Raw genomic sequence first — 19042 nt, 5'->3', positions numbered from 1 at the left:
TTTATTTTAATGTAGTACAATTTGCTTACAGTGAACAATAATATGCAATTATTTTGGTTTATTTTTATTATTTTCTTATTTCAAGGTTATTTGAGATATTTAATAAAACTGTTTGTGTCGTTTGAGTACTTTATTTTGAAGGTCCACACAGGAAAACTAAACGTAAACGAGGTTTTTATTAAATGTTTTCAACTTCACCACCAGGTGGCAGCAAATACTAATTCTTAATTTTACAAATTTAGGAACAAATTTTTATTTATTTACCTTATAAATTAACTTTAATATCAGTTTCCTTATATTTCTGTAACTTCTGCTAAATTTTCCACGATGCTTGTTTTATTAATAAACCTTTTTAGATGGAAACACATTTTCACATTTCACATTTTTAGCCAAAATAATAAAAATCTATGTTGTTTTCAAGGACATTGTTTCATCAGAAATTCACCTCTGAGTTGTGGGCAGTTCTGTTGGCGTGGAGAAACCCCGCCCCCTTTCCTTCTCCGTTCCAGAGCAAAGTGGGGATCTTGTAGCCCGCCCTGGGTATTTCCTACATCACAAATAAAATCTTTTTTAATTCATGATTCACAATGATTTGAATTAAAAAATATTTAGAAATGCAATTTTGAGCTTTGATTTATGTCGTCCATCATCAGAAAAATCCCATAAGAACATGTTAAAAACACCAAAAACACTCTTTTCTGTGGAGAACATGTTGAAGCCTAGCTTTAAACAATAACAGTTTACTTAAATTTCACAAAGATAAAAAATAGACCAATATAATGCAATTAAGAATACAATTTTAAAAATGAGGTCCTTGTTTTCTAGAGTAAAATTTTCATGCACTAAATAAACGCACATTTGAACATAAACTTTGACCTTTTGATTATGTGATTGCACAAGGTAATTTTTTTTTTAATCATGAACAGTTTGAGCCTCCATATTATTTCCCCTTTGTTGACAAAATTTGCATAGTAGCGTCCTCTAGTGGTTATGACGGCAACTAACTGAGCATTAATGAAGGATGAAATTTTTTTCTGATTAACCAAAGACAGAATTCAGAGTTTTCTGACTTTATTTCTGTTTTCCATTCGAATTTTAAACTAGAAATTTTAATTCCAGTTCTTTAAACCAAAAAAGTAATTTTCATCAGACAGGTTCTGATCAAAATGGATTTGATGATTATTTGTAATCTCTAAAAATTCTGAGTTTATCTCTCAAAATGTATTGCCTTTGGCAATACATAATGATTTAAAGCCTGTTCGACCGAATAGTTTTGATTTATTCTTTGCATTTTAGTCCTCAATGTCAAATTTGATCCATCAGTCTGAGGCTAAGACAAACATTACGACCATTTTTAACAGAGAAATACAAAATAAATAGGATTAACACTAGAAAGAAAGCACCTAATGTTTTAGGGATCGCTGTCTGTTCCATTGTTTTGCATCTTTTGCCATTTGGAGTCCGAACTTTCTTATGTTAGACAGGATTTTCATGTCATGTAGGAGGTGGAGCTTTGACACACTGCCATTGCTCGGGGACTGAATGGGGTGGAGCAGCAGCATCAGTGGAGGTGGTGGGTGGAGGCCGGGTGGTGAGAGGAAAAAACTTTGGGCGGATACTTTGACTGGGAGCAGAGGCATATGAGTCAGGGTACGCATGCTTCAGCTGTGAGAGGCTCAACTCCCCTTGGCTGGCTGGCATCCCAGAGCAAAGGCAGACAGAGACAGAGAAGACTGCGGGTAAAAACACTCAGCAGACGTAGATTAGAGGCTCGAGAAAGTGGTTGGAAGGAAGTTCGAAAAACCAGGTACCGATTTTGTTAAAGGTTGTTGTAAAAAATTGATTTTTGTTGTGTAGCCCACTGACTGCAGTTTGTGTATTGACAGTCATGGCAGATAGAGGTATGACAACGGATCAAGTAATCCATGCAGCAGTGCCCTATGATGACGAAGAGGTGGCTCTGGTAGGTTCTGCCTCAGAATCGGCCTTAGACGATGTTTCTGAAGAGGCAGACCTAGTGCTGGCCACGGGCTCTGGAGGTGCCAGTGAAGCTCAGAGGAATGGCGTCATGGTTCTGGCTCTGCTAGACAAAATAATCGGGGTGGTGGACAACATCCAGCACACTCAGAATGGACTGGAGGCTCGACAGGAGGCCATGGAGAAGTCGGTGTCAACGATCCAAGGGGAGCTGACCAAGTTGTCCAAGAACCACGTTGACACTGCCAAGACAGTCAACAAAATGCTAGACAAGGTGCGCAAGGTCAGTGTCAACATCAAGACGGTACGCAGCAACCTGGAGAAGCAGGCGGGCCAGATCAAAAAGCTGGAGAACAACGAGAACGAGCTGCTGAAGCGACGCCACTTCAAAGTCCTGATCTACCAGGTGACTGCTTGTATTTTAGTTGTCTTGGAGTTATTTTAACCCAACACATAGAGACTCACAGGGGTCTCTTTGCACGGTGACACTCACAGTCCACGTTCGTCCAGAGGGGGTGTGCTGCATTCCCCACATCTTAAAGGAAGTTAGCCAGGAAGTGTGAAATTCACCTAAAAGAATGTCGGAACAACCTTTTAGCTTCGAGAGAGGTCAGGTTACGCTGCCGTGTGAGCCAGTCCTTGTTTATTGAAAATGAAAAGGGATCCTTTGAGCATGCAGAGTGAGCGCCGCAGCCCTTCAGTCTCCATAGGCGTCTGAATCAGTCTTTCCTACGGCTTAAATGACGCAGTCGTGTTGACAAAGCCTCAACTCTTTCCCTCCAGTTTTTAGAGGCTACCTCACAGAGCATGCTCACACCGCTGTAGGAAAAGCAGGCGCGGCGATGGAAAACTCACGGCTGACAGTGACCTTTGCTTTTCATCAGACCATCCCAATTACCCAATAAAACTATATATAAGACTTGAGAGTGCAAATTCAAATATGAGGCCTATAAAGACTGGCATGTGGGGTTCTTGAGGGAGAACCAACACCCACCTTGTGAGTGCTATGATTACAGATGGCTATCGGGCTGTTGCCATGTAAAAAAATAAAAAATAAATAATCCTCGTGAAGACTGATTGAAAGCTGTGGTGCACAAAGCTGCACATAGCAATTAAGCAACCTAGCACCAACCTAGGTACGTACATTTTTATTTCTGATGTCAAAAGAAATCCTTTGAAATCTGCATGTGATCTTTAACCAGCATTTCTTTTTTTAGCAGCTTTTACGCCTTCCACATATGGAACCCTGACGTTGTTTTATTCATATTTTGTTTAAAAATGGAGTTTGTACTACAGGACCACCTCAAAGACTCGATGGAGTCGAAACGCATTTTAAACTGGAAAAAAGGAAATGTTTGCTGTTCTAAAAACACGCGAAAAGTGGGAGGGTCTTCTTGGGCGAGGAGCCTCGCGTGAGTCCAGCTCGGCTCGGAGGGTCTATATTAGCCGGCACACATTTTTCACATCACCCTTCTGGGACGCGCACAGTGGGAGTGGGTTACACCGCTGGCATTCAGCAGAAATCCAATCATAGAGACCAGACCTCAATAAATTATATAGTAAAGCAGGTGTCGCTTGGTGTTAGCAGGACTCCAGCAGGTTTTTTTTTTTCATGTCTTTTCACAGCCTAGTGTGTTTTTTTCATACTGCGGAAATCTAATTAAGAACTTATACAAGTCTGAACTTGAATGGATTTTTATTTTTTTTTACTTCATACTTTATTTTCATCTGCATTCATATCTCCTGTAGCTCCAGTTCCTCCCAAATCCAGGGTCACGGCTTCACTCTTATGTTGCGGCGGCTGTTTTGGGCTCCTGTTTCTGCAGCGCCTCCTGTTTAACTGATTAACAGACAGGCCCCTCAGATATGGACAGCAGTGCTGATAAACAATGGCTGCCGGTCAGATCTGATCTTTTTCCACCATCCGTGTGCGTTACTTTGTGAAAGGCTTGATCCGTTTAGAACCAGAGCTGGAGCAGGAATTATGGGATGGTATATGGAGGTTAAGACATACATCTTTGGAGTTAGATTACCAGCATGTGTGTGTGTGTGTGTGTGTTTAATCCAATTTCTGTTCTTGACTGGCCGCTACTTACAATGTCAGTGTTGGTGAGGCTAGAATTTCAGCCGCGCAGGACTTGACTGTCTCCATTGTTCAGGTTGAACTGTGATTCAAAACCTTCTGTGCTGAAATGTTGCCGTTCATCTGGAGGGATTTTTGCGTGTGAAGCCTTATTACCCACTGACTGTGGTTGTCTGTGCTTCAGCTGATGATTTTCCCTCTTTGTGCAGCACAAGATGGTGGTGCAAATACCCAGTGAGTCAGTCGGCTGCAGGCCTCACACCCTCCCTGTTAACCTGTCTGCTTCACTGTCAGTCAGTTGTATCTTTGTCATTTGTGTCCATCTCTTTTTTGACTTTATTTCTAACTTTCCTGTTGGATACAGCGGATATTTGTTTTAATTTAATTAATAAACTAAAGAGACATTTTTCTACACTTTGAGGTAAAGTGGGACTTTGGTGCAAACCGGAGGAAAATGTAGATTTATTGCAGGATTAGATAAATGGAAACAATGGTTTTAACAGTTTTTGGGTCAGCAGTCTGTTAGAAACAAAGGTTAGTTCACTCAAAAACGAAGCTTTTTTTTTTTCAATTTTAAATCCCACCATGATGATCTATTGATCTATTTTCAAAGCGTTCCCAGTGGTCTTTAATTATGATTATGACGTTTTTAGCCAAAAAAGTCAGTTTCTAGGACATCATTTCTGCAGAGCGGCAGGAGTTAATTAGAAATTCACCCTCTGAATTGTGGTTTGGAGTGTGCACCCCTTCCCATCATCCATCTGTTTACGTACTCACATCTCAACCAAACATAACCAGTGCAACAAAAACTGGAGCTATCCCGCCATACAGTTCTGAGCCAGGTACCAACTGGGACGAGGAAAACCAAGACGTACATGGATCCATTTATCTTCGATTGGATGCATCAGAATGGAGTGGAGTGGGGCTTAAGCGGCCTGCCGACTGCAGAACATACATCCGTGCTACAGGCTTTTTTTGAATAGCGTTTTTTTGTCTGCTCCTGATTCACTACGATTTGAAAAAAATGTTTCTAAGAAATACAATTTTAATCTTTTTTGTCTTTATAAGTATGTCCTCCATCATGAGAAAAATGCTACAAGAGAATGTTTAAAACACAAATTGAATGTAATTGAATTCAGGTCAACCTCCAAAGGAGATTTAAAAATAAAAGAGCTTTTAGTAGTCTTTGTAAGGTAATAGTATTTATTGCGCATTTGGTGGAAAAGAAACTGTCCATTTTATTTTTAAGGTAACTTCGCCCAGCCCTAACTCTAACCTCCTAGATAGAGGAAAAAGAGGACTTCTAAGTGGACTGAACCTCTCGCTCGGTCTTTATCTGATCAGCCCAAACCAAAGCTGCTGCTGTAGAGGACAAAGTCTGACAAGTAAACAACAGCACTGAAAATGGGATCCTGTGTGTGCTTTATATTTTAGTATCATCTCTTCATGTCATCACTAATAGATAAACACTACCACAGAAAGGCACAGAGAGCCTTTGGCAGACAGAGCAGACGTGATCAGAGGACGGGGGATGTACCTGCTGTTCAAAACTTGACCAAAAATGTTTTAATTCTAACATTTAAGTGTAAAATTACACAAATTTGATTGTTCACAATCAGAAAATATATGACACTTTTTAATGGATGCAGAGGGGAAATTTTAATGATTTTGTTGTTGATTTTTACATCTCAGTGATCTAAGCCTGAAACAGTGGCTGAAATGAACGTTTCATAAAGCACTTTATGCAATTTTGTGTTCTAATAGTTCCTGCGGTGTGAGATGTCCATCAGTATCGCTGTGTGTCTGGAACCTGAGTTTGTTTGGCTGCAGAAGGAGTCAAAGTTATGTTTAACTCAGTCTGGGACTTCTCAGTTACAGATTACTTAGACTCAGCTAACATTACAAACCATTGTAGATAAGTAGTACTAAGTTACATTTACTTACTTTTAGAAAGATTCTAAAATGTATTTTTTCCACCATACAGGTATATCTGTGCATAATGTGCTTTTTTACTCAGCCTCTCTGATTCCTTTCTTTTTAATGTTAATGTTTCAGTTTTACTAAAAATAAGGCAAACATTGAAACATGTATTTTTCCCAAGTTTGTTCAAACTGAATAGAACCTGATCATCTAATTATTTTCTTTTTGCTTAAATCAAATGTTAAAACTACTATTGAAGACTTTTTAATGAATTTTCACAACCTTTGCACGTTTACCTTAACCATAACTTGGACGAATATGTTTTACTTCCACCTTGGAAAAAGATGTGAGTTGAGTACAGCTTTCCTCTAACACCACTCAGAGATGGACTAACAGCCAACAAGTCCCACTCTGTCAGCCCTGTTTTCCCTTTAAAACCTAACACAGTGATTCCATTGAGTCACCAGGGGATGCAGCCACAAAACGTTTAGCCGCCTCTCTAAAAGCTTGGACCAATGGTCAAGTTCGCACAAGTGGCAGGCAAAAATAGGAACCAGCATTAAGAAATGGACAGCATCAGCGGCAGACTCTTTCTATTTTTCTTCCTTCTTTGTCACTCTAGCCAGGGGGGGGCAAACTATTTGACTCTTGGGCCACAAAGGGTTATAACATTTGTCATAAGGGCCAAACCAGAAGTATGGTGGGTTTTGGTAATCCCCCTCTTAAGGGAAAGACATAACAGAGAATCTGGATGAAGAAATGCTTTAGTTTTGATTGAAAACAGATATATATTTACTGATATATATGAGTCGGTTAGTTCAAAAGGGGTCCAAGTCCACAATTGTTCAAAATAGAGATATCATATGTTCTATGGTCTTCAAGGGAGAAGATATCTGATTATGTGCAAAAAAGCCCCAACCAAGTCTGTTGTAATGTATTGACTATGCTTGACATTTAAAATGCATTAACCCTTGTGCTATCTTTGATGACCCCACCCTTACTTTGAGGTGTTATTCCTACCATGACAAAGGTGGATAAAGGTGGAAAGATTTCATGTAATCCATGGAGACCAGTGAAGATCACAAATCATTGAAGAAAAAAGGTTCAGAGCACTATCTTGTGGGGTCCAGATGACCCCACTCCCAATGTTAAAGTGCCTAGGATAGCACAAGGGTTACGTGCAAAAATTACTGGACTTGTGCCTCTCTTGCATAGGTTTGCTTCATCCCATAGATGGCAGCAAGTTATCCAATATGACGGCACCCCTGTTTAATTCAAGAAGGGCCCAAGTCCAGAGACTTTAGTTTGCCAGTCCTCTGAAATTATAAAAGTGAGCTGCTTCATACTATATCCATATATATGTAGATAGATATCTATCTATATCTATAGATAGATATCTATAGATAGATATCTATCTATATACAGATATATATATCTATAGATATATAGATATATATAAAAACAGAACATTTTAGAGTTTTTATTTCAAAACTGTTGGTTTTGTTGTCTTTATTGCCAATTGCATCAATAAGTTTATGTCAAACTGCAAAATGCAAACTTAGAGAAATACTGCATTCATGCAATGTTCGAATAAATGCTTTTTCAACTCGAAAAACGAACTACCATAAAAAAACAACAAAACTTCCAACACCACATGAATGCAGAATATCTAATGTTAGAATATACTGTATGTTTGTAGTCCACCATATCTGGGTAGACACCAAAATTACAGGGAAAATAAAGAATTAATAAGGATGATCAGTATGATTTATTACAGTTTGGCGGGTCAGATTAAATAGCTTGACGGGCCGCGTTTGGCCTCCGTGCCGTAGTTTGCCCACCCTTGCTCTAAGCCATTTAATTTTCATGCTTCGTACCAAAGTGTGTGGAAAACTCCACGGAGTGAAAACTCAACTGTTCAGAGTAAGAAAAGTGTGGAAGTGGAGAATGTCCTTGTATGCTAATAATTTTTTTTTCATGTTTTTTCGCGGGCAACAGTGGAAAATATAACAGTTCAATGGAAATGTGAACCGGATTGCCACAAACTAATCAATTTTGCATTGATTACTTTAGTCAGAAACGTTTAAATCAGCCTTTTGAGAAGAAAATTAGCAACATTCACTGAACTCTAATGAAAATCTAAAATAAATTTATGGTATTTTGAGATAATGCACTGTAAGTTTCATTCCATTATCATTCAATAAACAGTTGGCATCTTGTAAAAATAAGTAACCAATTTGCTATTTTATTTAGTCTCATTTTGTCTTTATTTTCTATTTTTATACCATTCAATTTTATTTTTCATACATGCTTCATCGTCCTCAAAATAGGTACATCCTTTAATGGCAAATATGCCTAAAAACTGGTTCTTCATGAATTCTTAACAATAATTAGAAACATAAAACCCCAATTGTTATTTAAACTGAGACATAAATCACTTTTTTGTTTTTTCTCTTAGTTATGGTGAAAAAGTAAAGCCTATTAAAGTGCTAGGCAAGGCAAATTTATTTTGGCACAATTTGTACACAAAATAATTCAAAGTGCTTCACAAAAAAGGAAAATGCATTAAAATCACAAGATTTAATCACAAGTGCTAAATGAAACGAAATGTTTTAGAGGCTGAGTCAGCTGAAAATTGGGATTTTACCATGTTCTTGTGACATTTTTATGATGATGGAGGACACATAATGAGAAAATTAAGCTAAAAATTGCATTTCTAAGTAGTTCTTCACTTAAATTATTGTGATTCAGGAGCAATAATGCCGTTTGAAACTGAACGTCTGTGTGACATAGAAAATACCCCGGAGCGGGCCATGATCTTTCTGCTCCGCTCCATTCTGATGCATCCATGTACGTCTTCATTTTCCTCCTCGTCTGAACTGACATCTGGCTAAAAACTGGATGGCAGGATAGCTCCAACACCGTTTGCCATTTGGTTGCACCAGTAATGTTAGGTTGGGCTTGTGAGCGTGTAAACAGAGAGCTCTCAGCAACAGGGAGGGGAAGAGGAGGTACAATAGGACACTCACAACTCAGAGACCATTTTCTGTTGTGCTACTGCTGCTCTGCAGAAACTATGTCCTAGAAAATGTCCTAAAAACTGCATAATCATAATTAAAAGACCAATGGGAGCGCTTTCAAAATAGATGAAGATAATTGGAGTAGGACATTATCACCATTATAAAACCCACTTGAAATGTTCCACCTGTTCGTGTACTCTGAAGGACTTTCTTATATTTGCTTCACTATAAAAAGCCTCAGGAAATGTTTCTTACTTGACTCACCCATCACCAACCTCACATCTCCATCCCAAAGCAGTTAACAGCATTTTAGCAACTAGCAGACTGATCATTTTGAACAGTTGGAGCTGTCATCCAGTCTCTCGGCTGCATAACGTTTAACCTACATAACCTTTCAACTGCTTCATTGGGGAAAACTGTTGATGTAAATGTATAAGAAGCATTATGTTGGGAGAACCTTGGAGCCTCGGTGTTCCGTGCGACAGTCCAGTTTCCACCTGTACATATCATTAGCCGGAGCCCCTGGTAGTAAATTTCACTGCTGCTGTGACAGCTCGCTGTTCTTCATGATGGTATGTGAATTATTGGCTGTTATGGAGATCGTGCCAGGACACCGCGGGTTTAAGCAACCCTTGGCATTAGATGGAAGGATATTTTGGATGATGGATCTATAAATAAAATTGGCGCTTAAAGTGCATTCTGTCCAAACAGTGCAAATGTTGGGCTGACTTTACACATTTAAAGATTTCTAACACAGTTGGCGAAAAGAATGGATTAAGAGATGGAACCCAACGACTAAGTTTTCAACCCTTTAGACATTTGCAAAGAAAATGTTGGATGTTTTCTCTAAAATTTATTTATTTTGGTAAAGTTTTTGGTTCAATGCAGCTCTTGATTATTTAGACAAAGCGCAAAAGCCTTCATGTCAGGACTCTTTTGCAGCTAATATGATTTATTACAGCTTTCGTAAAATTGATTTTATGTATTTTTCTTCAAAGTTGAAGTCACAGAGAGCTGGATGACACACTCTCAGGGTAAAATGTGGAAAGTTTCCACTTTTGAGACGAACTATAGTCCTTTGGTTTTCTAAAGTTGGATGTGGGAGAATGGAAACTGCCCTCTCCGTGCGTTAAATCACAAATAGTGCAGGGAACGTTTCAAAACTCGCAACTTGTGGCCCGAAATGGCCAGATTAATTATGTGGTGTGTAGGAGCCCTGTCTTTGAATGAATGTGTGGATTAACAGAGTAGGGTTGGTTTCCATTGCTTAAATGACACTAAATATAGAGCCAGGAGAGTCTTTTTTTGGAAAGCTGAAGGAGTTTCATGATGCAGAATTTGCCTTTGCCCCTTGTCATATGACTCACCCCCAAAACCCCTGAAGTAGTGGGCGGTGGCGAGTTCACTGTGAATTGTTCTAGCTTTATTTAGACAACTGTGGGAGACATTATTGGCCGGGAAACCTGTTTTAGCCTTCAGGAACTCGTTGGGGATCAAAGCGTCCCAATAGAGGCTTTTACAGAGCTCAAACATGCAAACCTCTAACTCTGCCTCCTGTCCATCTCTCGAGCCGCCTTCTCCCATGGAGCGGTGCATGGGTCAGGGATATTACTCATTGTGAAAGCGAAGTGCACAGCTGCAAGGGCTGGATGGGATCAGACAGCTGCTCCTGTGACTCACCGGAGAGACCTATCATCACGCTGCCTCAAAAGGGATGGTGTGGGTCTGTTTATGCACAAGCCTGCTGAATATTTGCATACGAGTGGGTGGGTTCAGAAGCAATTACAACTCTTGATTTAAATTTTTAAATCCTTGCAGCGTTGGATTGATTTCTAATAAAAAACGCAACAGTACTCAAGGGGAATAGAAGAGCAAATATAGCCAAAGATAACAGATTTACATTAAGACATGACATTATGTTAAGACGCGGATTTCTTTTGTTGTTCATTCCAAAAAAATATCATTCCAGTGCCAAGCTTCAGATCAGCCGAAAAAGAGAATTTATAAAATATGATGACCTCGATTTTATTGGAGCGTTTGTTAATATTATACTGCAAATTTCTACAGCATTTTCATTGAATGTAGAAGGCTGATGTTCTCGCTTTGCAAGTAAATACACTTATTTCATTGCATTTCCTGTAATTAAAGAAAACAAACAGATATTCACTCAAACAGGTTGTATTTTTAGATAACATTTCCATTAGGACACAATGAAGAAGCACTAATAAAGAAAATATTCTGTCCCCGCACAGAGCGCCTCGTGTCCCCATTATCCCGGCATGTGTCTGTAAATATATACATGCCGCCGGCTAACTTTTCCACTGCTGGTAAGTGGGGATGGAGAAACAGATAACAGGGCCGCTAATGAGCCTAAACATATTCATCTCTGGGTTCTCCCACTTGTGTTTTGCAATCAGGGCAGAACCCAAACGGGGCTTGGTGATCGTATCACAATTTTATGTAAACTGGAAAATGTTCCCGGTAGTTCCAAAAAAAAAACATCTTTGCAGCACACTGATAGTTTTTTTTGTTTTCAAAATCAAGATTAACTTTGAGGGATTAATATGCATGATTTTACTGTGGCCAATATATCATTTTTTATTTGTGGAGCTAAGAATAATTTATAGAATAAAAAACGCAAGGAGATATCTATATGTTGCTAAAAGAGCACAAAAAGAAACAAATATCCTCTTTAATAATAACTTTTGTTGTTCTGGCATGTTTTAGCCAAATATAAATATGGTAATGTCATCAGCACAATCATGGGCCTTTACCTGAGGTAAAAATGAAAGAAAATCCATGTGAGATTAGAAATAATTAGGTGAGTTTTTTTTTTTTTTTTATCTTTGTAAGTCAAAAAATCTTTAATATTGATTTGTGAAACAAATAACACTATGAAAATCACATGAATAAAATTATGTGATTGATATGGATAATATAGATAGTTTTTTTTTTTTTTTTTTACTTTATCTGGTAACAAAAATCATGTTTTTGTGTGTTTAAGGTTGAATGTTCACATACAAAACACGGCCAACGTTTTGTTTTTGCATGTGAAGCTCAGATTTTCTTGGTGCTTGTCGTTATATGCAATTAAAACGGACTCCCTCTTCTAAAAGGTCCAGTCACATTAAGCTTTGCCTGGCACACATGAGTCATTACAATTTAGAAGACATAAAAAAAGTGTTCAGTTTGTTACATAAATAAAATGTGTGTTAGTGAGTAGATCACTGTTGGCAGCAATGCTCAGCTCCCAGAATTAGTCTGCTAAGCCTGTTTACCGCAACTATGGCTGCATAACTCTTAATCTTCTGCTGGGAAGAATCAGCTATTGATAAAATAACCCACCAATAAATCTATAAATACAAATCCTAACATTTGCCAAACGAGCCCTTTGAATAAAGTGTTCTGTCTAGGAAGGATGAGGGCTTTTCCCCGCCAGTTCACTCGATTTTCCTGATATTTTTTGTCTATGATATGCCGCAAAAACTGCTGAGCACAAAGTACTATGAGTTAATTGGATTTTGTTGAGAAATATTAAGAATAAAGAGGTATTTTATGTAATATTTTCTTGAAAATAATTCAATATGAAGAAAAAGTTTTTTTTTAAAATGCAGGAAAAACTGGAATGTATTTCCCCCTAGTTGCATACTTCCATGTTTGATGCTTAATTGTTATGCAGATTGATGCAAAATTTGCAACAAATGTAACTTAATTTAGCATCTAAGCAAAAATATTAATAATTTTTTAAATAATCTGAAATAAATTCAGGTATCAAGGGGTTGAGAGATATTGCATAACATGAGAATAATGTTTTTTTGACACAATTTACATCCAAGATAACTAAAGATTTTACATCCAGACCTCTTACTGAGTAACATTTTACTTAAATCTTTCAATCTTGTGCAGTTTTTAAACATCATAAAAGTAGATTTTTTCTTCTTCTTGTCACTTCTGAAGTGTGTTTGCAGAGCAGGTGTAGCATCTATTTTTAAGTGATTGTGATGCGTTTACAGCAATTGTCATAGAGATGTCAGCTGTCCATCCAGCTAAACTTCAGCACACGCCGGGGACAGCTGAGGAGGTGGTTGCCCCAGTAACGGGGACCTGTGTTTATCTGTTGTTGTACAGCAGGGGAGGGAGTTGCCTGGCCAGGAGCCAAACTATGGAAAAAGGAATTCAGAGACAGGGAATGGCCAGCTCAAAATAAACCCATACACAGCGGGGTTGGTTAGGTCCACCATACACAGAACTAGATATGGAGGCAGTATATGTTTGTGGGAGGGCAGCATTTGAACTGCTCAGGGTAATGTGCTACCTATGTAATCTGATTGCCAAATTTATTTCAGATGTCGGACATGAATGAGATATTTTTAAATATCTTTGAATAATGAGATATACTTTATGGCTTACCGTTATTATTATTTTTTCTTGTTTGTTATTTTAAAGAAGGGCATTTTGGTATATCAAAATAAAAGAAAGGTTTTTGGTGGATTTTTTTATTTTATTTAAACATGTTTTGCTTCCTATTAGAACAAAAAAAGGTTTAGTTCAAAAGTGCAGAATTGATCCTTGAAGGAAAATCAGGATTAGGCTGGTCTAGTCTTGAATGTAGCCTTTGTTTGCATCTTTTCAAAGTTTGAAAGAAGGTTGATTTCACTTTATCTCAACTTCCTTTTCAATACTCCGCACCTGCATTTGCACACAAGTACGAGTAATTGAATACCAAAAGTGCAGACTGCATTCTTGTAATTCACCGATAGGACTTTGGCCTTGGCTGACACAAAAAAACCCACTTTCAAACATCAGTGTCTATTTTTTATGTCATAAAGTTGTATTAACAGCAAAAGTGTGCAGAAGGTCACACACTGAAGCTCTAAAGAAAAGAAGATGGTTTCTCAGTTCTCCATCGAAAGCATTTATACCACGGGAATATCATTTATTCTGTGTGTGAATGATGTTTAATAAGAAATAGTGTCTTTGTGCTCTCTACAAACCCCCCACCATTTTTAATGTTTTGAGTTCCGGCAACAAAATAAATAGGAAATTAACAGATGAATATTGAACTCAGTTTTCAATACTTTGTGCGATACTTTTTAATGTATCTTTAAACAATTGTGTAACTGCTTTGCATTGTCCATTTATTAAAAGAAATGCACCTCATGACAACAAAAGTTTTGATTAAAATGTCTTTTTAGGTTTAAAAAAATTGCAATTTCTGCCAAATCTGTAACTTTAGTTTGAATTCCAATCTTTTTTTCTCATAGTTCTTACCTTTATCTACCATTTTTTTGTAATTTAGCATAAATAGGTTTAAATATTTGTTTTCTTTCTTTTTTTATCTTCACTTCAGCACAATATTAGAGCTGCAGTTTGCTTCAGGTCTCAATGACGTCATAGTTGACACATATGAGTGTTTATCATTTCTGCCACTAGGTGGCACTCTGTATCAGCAGCAGTCAAGCATTGGAATATGGAGATGAAATGACTCAAAGGTGCTGAGAACATTTTCATTTGTCCAAAAATATGTTATTTACACTTTTTTAGTCTGATGATTTTCATTTCCTATTGTATAATATTCATTGTGGGTCACTGACATGTACTCAAAATTGTGTAAGTATCATCCAAGAAGGTTTTTTGGATAATGTCAGCATTGAAAAGGTTTTTAAAATGTTCTATTTTCTTTTGCAGCTTAATATTTGTGTCTTTTTTGTCCTTGTGATTTCTCCCCCTCAGGACCAAGTAAAGGCGTCAAAGGAGTCCAAACAGAAGACAGCACAGACAGCTGAAGGTGAAGCAGTGGAAAACCTTGAGCAGATACCTGAGGAGGAGCGAGAGGGGGTTCAAGCCGCTGTCAATTCAGATGAAGAGGTGGAGATTGAGGAGATCATTGAAGAGTCCCGCACTAAGCGGCTCCAGCGCACCACCAAACAGCAAGTGGAAAACATAAAGAAAGCCTTCTCGAAGGAGAAAATGGAGAAAACGAAACAAAAGACGAAAGAAAACTTGGAGAAGACAAAGAAGAGAACCCGTGAGAACCTGGAGAAGACGAGACAGAGAACCCGGGACAATCTGGAGAAAACGAAGCACAGCCTTGAAATGAAGATTGATAAACTCGGGACCCGCATGACCCCCAACCAGGAGCGGAGAGCAAAGATGAAAACCTACAAGGAGAAAGTGAAGAAGTCCCTGACCCCTGATCACGCCATCAACTCTCGCTCCAAAACAACAGTGTATCGAGTCCCCCCCTTCACCTTCCATGTGAAGAAGGTCAGAGAAGGGGAGGAGGAAGAGGTGGTGCAGAACACAGAGATGGTGGAAGTGACAGAAGGAGAAGCTCAGCTGGGTGAAGAGGAGAACGGGCTGGGAGTGCATGTAGAGATAGAAGAAGGGAAATTAGTGGATATAGACAATCCAGAGAGGCAGACTCTTTTGGAGGTGACTGAGGACTCTCAGTTGGTCAGTGTGGAACCAGAATATCTAAAGAAAGCCCATGGCAAATAAAGGATTTGCTACAAAAAAAAGTGAAGAAAAACCCTGGCGTTGAGGAAATCAACACCCATGAGAAAGTCTAATCTGAAAAAAACAGCAACGGCTCTGGAGGCCTTGAAGACATGTTTGTATTTTGACATCATTTCAGTTTTGTCCTCTGCTGGTAATTTTCCAAAGAAGGAATACTTTCATGTTTTCACACTTCTCTTGTAAAAAGCAGCTGAACAGCAGACACAAACCTAGCTTTTGGAATACCTCTAGGGTCGGTTTGAGTAACTTCTGTTGACATTTTCTGACTATTTTTTCTTTTTCTTTTGAAAGACGAAAACTTTATAAAGTATTGTCGTTTTTATGGAATGATTTTTAAAATGTATCCTCTTTTTTTTGGTAGGTCCTTCCGCTTCTTACAGTCTGTGTGATCAAACTAAGATGCAGAAGTCAAAGGACTCGGCTTAAAGACACAAGCAGGAAAAGTGAACCAATGTGCTATACCCAAAAGGCACTATCACAATGTAAAAGTGTTCATTTAAAATACAAAAAAAGTCATCCTTTCTAAATATTACAAAATAAACTGTAGCATAGAACACACTTATTTAATTATCACAATATATTTCAACCAAAGAAAATCTGTGCTTCCATGCAGCTTTGCTCAGTTTTTCTCACATTTTGTCACTTGCCCCCATTATCTTTGAACAGGTTTTGCTTGAATCTAGTTCAAGCACTGGAGGGGAAATCACAATTGGTACCAGCTTGTGAAACTGCTTAAACGTTTAGGTTTAACAGTTTCACAGCTCATGGAGCAATATGAAGATCCAGGTTCACTTAACGTGACATCAAGACTTTGACATTGGAGTTGTTAAGGTGGATTAAAGTCATTCTTTACACATCCACGCCGTTTGTAGCTCGTAACTGTAATCACTCCGTAAACATGATCCTACTGTTGTTTTGTGAAGGTAACGTAATATTTAAAGACCCACTCCAATCATCTTTTAATCTATTCTAAGTGTTCCTTTAATTTAAAATTCTGTCCATTTTAGCCAAAAAAGGAGAAGTTTTTGGATATAGTTTCTGCAGAGCAGCAGTAGTTCATTAGAAATGTATTTGTGGGCGGGACCGTTGGTGAGGAGCAACCCATTGCTGAGAGCTCTCTGTTTACACGCTCTGCCACAAGCTTACAGCCCATCACATACCCAACCTCACCGGTGCAACGAAAAAGGTGAGTAATGTTGGAGCCATCCAGTCGTACAGTTTTCAGTTAGATTAAAGCTTGGCTGAGGAAAATGAAGACAAATATGGATCTAGTCGTTCGTCTCTTAGTGGATGCATCAGAATTGAGCACGAAGGGAGCTTGTGACCCGCCCAGCGAATTTTCGACATCTCAAATACAATCTTTTTTTTTTTTCATCTAATCCTGAGTCACAATGATTTGAATGCAGATGCATTCAGAAATGCAACTTTAAGCACAATTTTCTTTTTATATATGTGTTTTCCATCATCAGAAAAATGCCACAAAAACGTGTCAAAAACACCAAAAACACCATTTCAATCGGAGTAGCACATTTAAAAACAAAAAGGAAAAGGAAAGAGAAACACAACAGCTTGAAGTTTTCTCCAAGTATGATGGATGCATTTCTTCAAATGGGAAAGTGAAGTAATAAACAGCCCAAATGTGGTAAATGGTGATTTACTGTTATCTGTGTAAGACTGGAAACAAAAAAACAAGCAATTTGCAGCTACTCATCACTTTAGCAGTCATGGTTTTTACTGTACCAGAATCAATGCCTGTCAACTTGACATTAAAACACTGAAAATTAAATCAGAATAGTGAAATGCTCCATGACCCATGTGTTTTTAATAATATTTTTACTGTCACTTTGCCATCATGGCAATATTTTAATAAGACACTTGTTGAAACAAATCATTCATCAAGTTTCATGAGCCACATCTCTTGATTTTGTTCTTTTACATTTAACCAACACATTGAAATGGTTGTTTTGTTGCTTAATCTTTACGTTAGAAATGCAACAATCTCCACTTTTAGGATCCAAAGTGTGCTTGAATCCTTAAAAAAACACTGTTTTTTCTATCACTGTCATGTTTTGATGTATATTAACCAAGTTGTGCCTGTTGCTTGGTGTTTACTCACCTCACTTTGCTCACTTTTCTAAGAAAGACAGGAAAAACAGAAATGAGTCACCATGTTCAACATTCGTTTTTTCAGTGCATGTGCGTCTCATTGACAGAACTCTCCCAGTGTTGTGCCTGAGAAGTAGGAAACATCTCAACTGACAATGTCGACATGTGTAAACATCTTGAATTAAAAATAAGCAAAGTGTCATTGATATAGGATTTGGTCCTGCACAACCAAAACTTTCATGGTTTATTTTTCATGGAAACCAGGTGAATTTGTGTGTCTGTTTCTGAATAAAGTGTGTGCACTGCAATTTGAAAAAAAAAAGACTCTGTTCATTAATCTTGAAGAAAAAAAGTCATTTTCTCTTGAAGAAAGGAGCCAAACAAAATGAGAAAAAGCTACTGTAATTGAAATTCTGCAGCTGATAGAATAGATTCAGCCGGTGACACCTCATTTCATTAAAAGCTAAGGACACACGGCTCCAGACAGGAGCAAAGGGTGGTTCCTCTTTGTCTCCCTACAGAGTTGTGATGACCTTGATGTGATGGAGACACATAGACACTCACTCTCTGGCAGAAAACAGCATTAAAATAATCAATGGGTGGGAAAATGCAATTAGGGAGAGTGCACTCTCAGAGCAGGATGGAGAGCAGACTAAAAGAGAAATAAAAAGCATGCACAGGGGTGGAATGATGTTGGTAGAAAATAAGAATGTGTTTATTAATAAGCACATTATTTACAATGGTGGAGGCAGGAAATATGTGTTTTAAGCCTGTAAAATAATACTTTTTTTGTACATTATAGAGTTATTACTTCTAAGAATCATGTGTTTCACTACAGTACATTTGGACTTGTTTAAATTTACAGTCATAACTAACACACTAGGAATAAGGTGAATACATTGCAACAGCAATGTAAGACCTGTTTTGGTTATGTTATTTGCATTTTTAATTAAAAATAAAGAAAACTGTACAACTTTATCGTTTGTTTACATTTTAATATTCAAGCCAGCAGTCAGAGTAGTCAATTAGTCATCATTTCTTTTTTTACTCTTCTACCGTGAAAAAGGTCTGGCTATTGTGAAGCAGTATCATTATCAAATTTGATGACGTCAACGTTGCCGGTAACTCAGATGACTTCCAGGCTGGCTGTTCTCTTGAAATACCAACCCTCCCTCTGAAATAAGCGAAACACACGGGCTTCCGTATAGTTCCGCGGGAGGGAGGGTTTGCTTTGAGGAACAGCTTCGTTGCGACAGCGGTAAACAGAGAAGGCTCAACCAAACTTGCTGCTACATCCCGCCTTATCTCCATATAAAGTCGTTTATAGTTGGTATAAAAAAAATTAGCGACTCTCATTGGCGGAATGAAATGTCAACCAAGTAGATTTGGAAGTTTGTTTGGCTGGAAAGACTGCAGT

The 19042-nt window shown here is 38.1% G+C and overlaps 1 protein-coding gene across 1 annotated transcript; it reads left to right on the top strand.

Annotated features, from left to right (window-relative positions):
- Positions 1 to 1623: 1623 nt before the first annotated feature.
- cavin1 (caveolae associated protein 1) lies at positions 1624 to 16377 on the top strand. The gene is made up of 3 exons (XM_004071294.4): positions 1624 to 1807; positions 1887 to 2383; positions 14734 to 16377. The coding sequence occupies exons 2-3, from the start codon at positions 1889 to 1891 to the stop codon at positions 15499 to 15501; spliced, it is 1263 nt and encodes a 420-aa protein (XP_004071342.1). The 5' UTR covers positions 1624 to 1807; positions 1887 to 1888; the 3' UTR covers positions 15502 to 16377.
- The last annotated feature ends 2665 nt before the right edge of the window (positions 16378 to 19042 follow it).

The sequence above is a fragment of the Oryzias latipes genome, chromosome 8 (genome assembly GCF_002234675.1).
Source record: "Oryzias latipes chromosome 8, ASM223467v1".
Classification (NCBI taxonomy): Eukaryota; Metazoa; Chordata; class Actinopteri; order Beloniformes; family Adrianichthyidae; genus Oryzias; species Oryzias latipes.
This window is presented reverse-complemented; position numbering and strand designations above follow the sequence as displayed.

What these genes read in the sequence shown, in the direction of transcription:
- cavin1 (XM_004071294.4), top strand. Translation starts at nt 1,889, where the DNA reads ATGGCAGATAGAGGTATGACAACGGATCAAGTAATCCATGCAGCAGTG. An exon ending in TCAAAGTCCTGATCTACCAG is followed by an intron (nt 2,384 to 14,733) that starts GTGACTGCTTGT and finishes TCTCCCCCTCAG; the next exon opens with GACCAAGTAAAGGCGTCAAA.